Source organism: Lactuca serriola, chromosome 4 (assembly GCF_051521515.1).
Source record: "Lactuca serriola cultivar US96UC23 chromosome 4, Lser_US96UC23_V15, whole genome shotgun sequence".
Classification (NCBI taxonomy): domain Eukaryota; kingdom Viridiplantae; phylum Streptophyta; class Magnoliopsida; order Asterales; family Asteraceae; genus Lactuca; species Lactuca serriola.
The window spans coordinates 255,821,726-255,830,422 of NC_136411.1; the positions used below are offsets into that span (position 1 = coordinate 255,821,726).

The 8,697-nt window shown below is 36.3% G+C and overlaps 1 protein-coding gene across 1 annotated transcript; it reads left to right on the forward strand.

Moving 5' to 3' along the window:
* The first annotated feature begins 266 nt into the window (after positions 1-266).
* On the forward strand, positions 267-841 carry LOC145099297 (uncharacterized). The gene is made up of 2 exons (XM_079036887.1): positions 267-593; positions 680-841. The coding sequence occupies exons 1-2, from the start codon at positions 267-269 to the stop codon at positions 839-841; spliced, it is 489 nt and encodes a 162-aa protein (XP_078893013.1).
* The last annotated feature ends 7,856 nt before the right edge of the window (positions 842-8,697 follow it).

An 8,697-nucleotide genomic window follows, 5' to 3' on the forward strand; every position in this document is an offset into this window, starting at 1 on the left:
TTTCATAACTGATTTCAGTAATTAATTGTTTGGTTTTATATATAGGAAGGGCATTGACTGATAGTTTAACAAATAACTTGTGTGAGGTATTTAACTCCAAGCTAGATGAGGCAAGGGACAAGCCTATAATCACTTGTTTGGAATATATTAGAGAATACCTCACAAAGAGAATAGTAAATGTTCATAAGGTGCTAGACAAATGCAAAGGTTCTCTAAGTACAACTGCAACAGCAATCTTAGAAAACAATAAGACAGAGGCAAGTAAGATGAGGGTTCTATTTAATGGAGCTGATAAATATCAAGTGACTGGTCTATGGATGGAGCAGTATGTTGTGAATTTGAAAGAGAGGAGTTGCACTTGCAGGAAATGGGACATTACAGGTATTCCATGCCAGCATGCTATTGTTGCAATGTATGATAAGATGCAGAATGGGTCAGAATGTGGAGATCCTAAGGCTTGGGTGAGCAAGTGTTATTGGCTCAGTACATGGAATGCTATGTACCAACACACAATTGACCCAATAAATGGAAGGAGCATGTGGCCTAGATCTGATTGTCCAACAACCCTTCTCCCACCCAAACATCACAAACAGGTTTGTTGTCATACATGTTTTGTTTAATTTAACTTGAAACTATTTAATAAACTTGTTAATATGTAACCATATGAATTTGTTTATAGGTTGGTAGGCCAAAGAAAAAAAGGAAGAGGGCAGTTGATGAGCCAACTCAAAGTACCAAGTTAAGTAGGAAACACTTGACAGTCACTTGTAGCAAATGCCATAACAAAGGTCACAATGCTAGGACTTGCAAGGGGCAGGGAGGGCCTAGTGAAGCTGGATAGGGGGTGGACAGAAGAAGGGAAAACATGTTGTAGCTTAGTTTATATTTCTAAGTAATCTTTTGCTATTATGTCTAATTAAAGTTAGAACATGTTTACTAAGTTTGGTTATGGTATGTCAGTCAAAACAACTACTTTTGATAGGTCTTTTGGGTATTCTATGTTTGTAACATGATATTACACTTACATGCATTATGGTTAATGGTAATGCTACTTTGGTAATTAGTTTTTTGGCTATGTTACTGCACTTTAATAATCAACATTACACTTACATGCAATCAAATTGACAATTTCCTTCCTTGCTAATATAATATCCATCACATTAAAACAAAACATCAAACTTACATTACATATTATATCTGTTACATTTTCTTGTCCCAACATTACATACAATCATAGGGAAAATCCTTCAAAAGCTATGAAAAAAATGGGACCAAAACACAGATTCCAAGTTATAGATTTCCCCCCCAAATGCTTCTTGGTTTTTTACTTGAAAAGGTAACACACCATGAAAAACAACCAACTCAGAAAAAGTATCCATTTCACCATCATCAATCTTGCTTCGAGATTGTTTCTTCCACGCAACAACCTTGAAATCACAACAGTTGACCTAGGGCACATGGGAGGGTTGAACCATCCAAAAAAGCTGCATGTTCCTCCTAACCTTGAGCATGACCAAAATCGACGACCTGGATTCAAGTCAGTCCACGATGTCACCAAAATCGCCGGCCTTCCATAGTGGCATATCACCATCTTCTTCAATTTTGGAATAGAATGTGAGTAGGGAGGGAAGAACAGAGGCAAGGAACGAGAAGTAGAAGGATACAAAGGCGGACCTTAAATTATATACTCTGATGCACAACAGCATGAAAAGACAAATTTACCCCTTCACTAACGACTCAAAAATGACGGGGTTAGGGTCAAGGACCAATCGCGCAATTAAATGAAACCTTAAGGACCATTCGCGTGACTTTTTGCTAGAAAGTCCTCAAAGTGCAATATTGTGTAAACCACAGGGACCAATCGTGAAATTTTGTCTATATATATATATATATATATATATATATATATATATATATATATATATATATATATATATATATATATATATATATATATATATATGGAAAGGATCAAATGAGAACACCTAAAAGGTTGAGAACGCGAGAACAAGTATATGCATTTGTGATTCCATGTATTCATTTGTGGAGAAATGATAAAATTTTACACATAATCAACATGAATATGCTTTTTCTCTTCGGTTGAAATTAAAGGCGTAAAAATTTATCATTCATCCACAAATGAATACATGGAATCATAAATAAATATACTTTGTTCTCGCGTTCTCAACCTTTTTGGTGTTCTCACTTGATCCTACTCCTATATATATATATATATATATATATATATATATATATATATATATATATATATATTAATTATGAAAATTCATTCTAGGAGAATAAAATTTATTACATTAACAGTTACCCTTAATTTATAAGTCAAGAATCAAGGTTTTATGAATAATATATAGGTTAAGGTGCATATTTTATAAAAAATTCATAACTTTATAAAAAAATATGAAATTTATGAAAATGGAAGAGAGGGAAACCCTCTCTCATCCCTTAAAATTCGTTCTCTCTCTCTCTATCTCTCTCCAACTATCTCTTTTTCCAAATTAGAAATCATTTAAAACAATTCTTAAACTCTACCTCTTCATTTCTCTTCCACTCTCCTCTCTCTCACAGTCCACCACCACTATTTTCTCTTCCTCTCTCCATCAACCACGAAATTTTCCAGAAAATATAATCTCATAACACTCAAAACTTTCATCATCAAGTGTTGTTCTTGAGGTAATCACAAAACCTTCATTCTCCTTTCACTTTTTCCTTCATAACTTTGTGTTTTCATGCATATTCTCTACTTCTACACCATTCTATGGATGGATTATGAACCATATGTTCATAACAACGATTTTTATGATGATGGTGCTAGTATTTCACCCAAAAACAACATGCAAGTGATGATCTTCAAGCTTAGATGCTAGATGATCAAAGTATGTTGTTAAAAAACTTTCAAATATGGCATAAAAAGATTTATTCACAAATAAATATCTAAAACTTCTTTTATGATCAAATCCACTTTTTCCTAGAATCTAGACAACAAATCAAGATGATCTGGAAATTTTCAGAAAGTAAATCATTTTTCTCGATTTATTGTTATTTTTGCAATAAAATAGAGCAATAATTCATATAAAATACATTTGATGGTCAATAAATTCCGGTAAATTTCCTATATCACCTATGAACTGATTGCAACTTGTGTGAAACAAACCTTACGACATTAATACTATACAAAACAAGTAAACATTATGTCGGTTGGGCTTGCATATTTCTAATCATGCTTATTGGGCCTTTGTGACCCATTAACATGACTTTTGGGCCCAACATAAATAGTACATGTCTATTGGGCTTCTGGTGACCCAATTACATGCCTAGTAGACCATCAATGGATTTATATGCTATTGGGCCTTAAAGGCCCATTCGCATTGCTAGTATGGTCCAAATCCATAATATGCTTGATAGACTAAAATGTCTGTCGCATACTCGACAACCTAAATTAACATACATGAATAATGGACCACGTTTGTCCTTTCTCGTGTTGTTGGGCATTACTCAAACTCATGAAAACACTAAACGAAATGAAATCAGCACCATTCGAATTCATGGGGTAATAATTGGGATTAGTGAGAATTAGCGGTTGGCACCTATGAGTGTCGGTCGTAGCCTGTAGTTATAACCAGAGTCTCCTGGAGGGAGATCGAGAGTTTGTGTATAGATCTATACGGGGGTGACTCCCCCACACCTGAGCTGGTCGCTACAGTTAGACTCGGCCAATCTAGGGTGACAAAATCTTGATCAAAACCGCATTGAAAAATGTCAACAGGTGAACTAGTCATTATTATGCATGGTTATAATTTCTCACATAGAGATCCATTACCATGTCACTATTTTTGGGAAATCGACTTCATACTATTGGCCGCACTTGGTGATTTAAGCGAATCACTAAGCTATCACACTGTTTTTTAAAATTGGAAAATATTGGATTTTTCGGAAATTTACATCGTTACTATATCATACTTCAACTGTTATACAAGAAATACAATTGTTGATCAATCATATATACATGTTTTGAAATAATGCATACACAAACATTTATTTGGATCATCCCATCATATCGTAACAGTTTCTATTTCAGAAAATATCGGATTTTATGGGTTTTACAAACAATACAAAACATTTTATATCAAACATGCTTATGAACTCACCAACATTATATATGTTAACCATTTTCAAAATAACTTGTATTCTCAGGTAACTAATAAGTTGAAGAAAATGTCCAAGTGTGTTATGATGTTATCTTTTGCGACTCTCAGACAATTTGCATTATAAATATGTAACAAAAATCGTACAATGTACTTGATGTGAACAATGACGGTTGTCTTATGTAATGTTGGATATGTATGTGTTTGTTTCGTGTATATTCATTGTATGATATTTCAATTGGAAGTCACACGAGCCCTCGGACGTTTCCGTTGTCCGGTTCGAGGGTGTCCCATCAGGGCTCCAAAACGAAGTTGCATCATAAAGGTCCATTCTTGAGACCAAAATGACTCCAAAATCCAACTACACTAGATCTAAGCATTCTTATGCAAAGTTATGAACTTTATACCTCCAAAGAATCCCAAATGATGATGTTCCAGATCTATAAGCTCCAGCCACCCCAATCCTTCCTTGCTAACTTCTTCTTTCTTCTTCCAAGCTCTTCTTTGCCAAACTAAGCTTCGCAAGGTCAAACACACACTAAAATGGAGGAAGAACGGCTATCTAGGGCTTCTTTGAGGTTGAGGGACAGATATGGAGGCTAGGGTTTGGGCCATTATGTTCCTTATATAGTGGAATTCCCTAAAATCAGGGTTTTGAGACTTTGAGTGTATGCTGGGCGTACGTTCCCAACACTCGCAATCACTTTACCCATATATGTTGGGCGTACCCACGCGCTGGTCACCTTGCTTTCATGGTCCTTCTTGCCAAATTTTCCATTAAGGGACCATTAATGTCAAGAACTTCAAAGTATCACAACTCCCTCATTACAAGTCCATTTCCGACGAAATTTATATCCATGAAAAGGTGGTGAGACGCCCTACGCTTCTAGCGACACTCCTCGGCCCAAAACTTCTCAAATAAAAGCTTCAAGACCCATTAAAGACCGAAACTCCCCTTGCCTTGGATTCTAAAATCCATAAACGAATACTTTTAAGAATAGGGCGTTACAATGAGAAGAGGATATGAGAGTTAGAAATCAGCTTGCCCTCCATATTATGCACTAGTGCCAATTTCACCAACCAATGGGGTCTTTATATAGTGTGACTATTAGGGTTACACCATGTAACTCATGACTTTACCCATTCCTTATGCTCCATGGGTATTAACCTCCATAGAGTATCCATGGATGACTACATGGGTTAAACCCAATATAATAAGAAATCATGGATCATAAGCCCACATATATAAGACTGAATGATTTGCATAATCAATCCCCATATATTTAATTAGTCTCTTTTGATGACTAAATTAATTCCAAATTAATTCTTGATCAATACTAATTAAATAATATGATTTCATATTAATATATTAGAACTTATAATATATTAATATGTCACAAATATCCTCTTCTCACAAAAGGTCTATCCAAATTGTTCCGATGCCATGCAACCCAAATGGACCATGCCGGGTCGGGTCAAGTATATACCAATTATAGTTATGGACTTATACACTAATCCAAAAGTCTCCATTTGGATAAGTCTAATAACTATTATTGCAAGTATGACACCAACCTGACCAACAATCGTAGCTCTTAAAAGTTGTTGTCGAACTCTAAACAAATCACTGACGCGTCCCTTAGATAAGTGATCATATATTCCTCTATTCTAGATACATATGGACTGAGACATGGATTATAATCATCCTCTCTATCCATTTGTTGTTTCCCGATTTCTGATTTATGACAACCGACTAATTGAACAAATCAAACAGTCTAGGCTTGGCCAAGCACTTAGGGTGTAATCACAACATCATCGAGGGGCCCATAGATATCACTTTTATCCCTTTTAGGGTAAAAGGAATGGATAAACTTTGACTCATATGCTTGGACTAACTACTTGTTGAATCATACACAAAGGCACGTTTTATAACATCGAGATACCAATGCGATTTCGTGCAATCAATGTATAACCAACTCATAGTCAACAACTCATATCTCTAGGCTTGAAGAATATTTGATATTATCATCTCATGATTCACTCATGATAAAAATCCTTGAAGTGATTCAAATGAGCGTGGCTTGAATCCAATGCTCGAATCTTATTCTAGAAGCACTCATGAATACTGCGGCTAATTCTAGCCACCTAGATAGACTACAGACCCATTCATGACACTCTTGCCTCAATACCTACTTCCAAAGTATGATCGACTGTGGATGATTTGAATAACCCAGTTATTCCGGAAGTCAAAACATGCAAAGTGAAACAAGAATAATACTAAACCTATATATCCCCAACACCTTGAGTGTAAATAAAACACCTTTTTATCTAAGCACCATATTGATTACTCATTATTCATGTCATGTTTCAATTAATCAACTTAATACTTGAATTAAAACAATAGTCATGCCATGCTCCAAGCATGCACACTATATTTGTCCAAAAAATAGCTATGCTATACACCAAGTATGCACACTATGTTTACATATGGTCCTCTCTTTATGAAATAGATCAATTGACAGCATTTCAATGATGCTTATTTCACAATTCCAATCCTTATTGTAAATGCAAGAACACCAAACTCTCTCCATTTACTATAATCTGTTAGATTCTAAACTTATATGCAATGATCCCCTTGTAATGACTATGCACAAAAGTCACAAAGACTTGGCAATAGACATTACAAGATATTCTAATGGAGAGCAATTCGTTGGAAACGAAGTCTCACATTCAAAGTACATTCCTTTGAACATCCTTATTTGCATTAAGTTTTTCTAATCTTCCACGGATTTAAAGAATAACTTCCACCTATGGAAACATTTCCATATTGCCATTTTGATTATCACTTCTGAACAAGAGTTGCCTCTTTTCAGAATATGTCAATATGGTCCTTACTCTATACTTCCGATTGACTATGAGCAACCAATCTGTGGTAAACCTCAAATTGTTCTCGACAATTTCTTAATCATTTTAGTCATATCTAGTTCTAGTCCCTTTTTCCCTCTTAATGCCCTAGGCATTTGGAAAATTTAGAATGGATGAATATTATAGCACATGTAATCGATCCTATACCCGAAGTATATGGGACACGATTCATGCTATAAATTTTTTTATTTTCCATGTTCTCATAATTCGAACTATGAAGAGGGATGTCGTAATCATAATCGAATTTTAAAAACGCAACATATATAGAATTACCATAACAAATATATATATATATATATATATATATATATATATATATCCTTGACTAAAGTTGATTAAAATCTCAATCTAAGCTTGTAGAATTGGAATGAAGTATAAAATCCTCTCCCTTAATTATACTAAAACAACTTTTCAAAGCGAATTGAAACTTTTGTTTTCTATAATTAACATTGCTAACTTGCAAAATTTAACATAATAATCATGCTCCTACTAGCATAATGATTATTATCTAACTATCATAACACCGATTCCACCTTTTCGATCCATCGTTTCAGGGTGATCACTCCTCCAGTGCCGTTAAAGGTTCGTGGTTTGGCGTTTGTGAAGTCCTTGTAGGTACATGTTTTGGTGGGTCCTTGATTCATTCCGTTGTTCGAACTCCCAGCCCCTTGTCTGTTGCCTCCTCCGTTGTTCCCCTTGTGAATTTGTGCCATTGCTGCGGAGACCGCAACAGATACGGCTGCCTGGAATGCAGTGGAGTCAACTTCGGGTGGGGTTGGTCCAGGGTTTCCGCGAGTAGGTCGGCGAGGCATCTTTCTGTCATGAAACGGAAAGATGTTGAGTGTATGTGGTTTCGGTGAGGTTGTGATCCTACTGACTAGGTGCATGGTACGAACTTAAGTACTTCTACAAATTAGCATACAATCATGGATTCGCAACACATAGCAGATTATCATGTCATAATAAAACACATAAAAGTTCACTAATATTATCCGCATTTGATACATGAAAATTTTGCTCGAAAAGAGCATACATGAGTGATATTAGTTCGACAACATAACGACTCTATGAGTAGTGTAGTCACTTAAACATAGAGTCGGGGTACATAGCATAGATCCTAATGACATAGTGCTAAAGACTGATACTGCTATTCCTAGTACTCCACGGAGTATCCTTAGGGGGGGGGTGAAATCATATGCCGAAGTGTTAAGCCAATAACTGAGCCATCTCCGCCATGTCTCCAATGACCTCATCCCTCTCATGTTCAGCTCACACTGCACGTGCTTCCATGGCGAACAACTGTTGCCGCAGGGCGGCAATTTCAGCTTCGGGGGAGCGATTCTCCCTTACGGGGATCACTGGTGGGGCGGGGTGGTCCTGTTGCGCCTCGCTAACAAACGACGTGACGTGATCTTCGTCCGAGTCTTGTCCGTCCTCTATATCCTCATCAGTCTCCTCGAACTTATAGTCGGTGTCCGTGTATTCGTTAGGTCCGACGCCGTGTGCTCCCTCTTGATTCCCTTCGGGTTCATCTTCAAGCATCCCGTGAGCCACTAGGACTTGATGAAACTGGATACCCTGCTGCTCTCCTTCCATGAAGACTGGGGGAAGG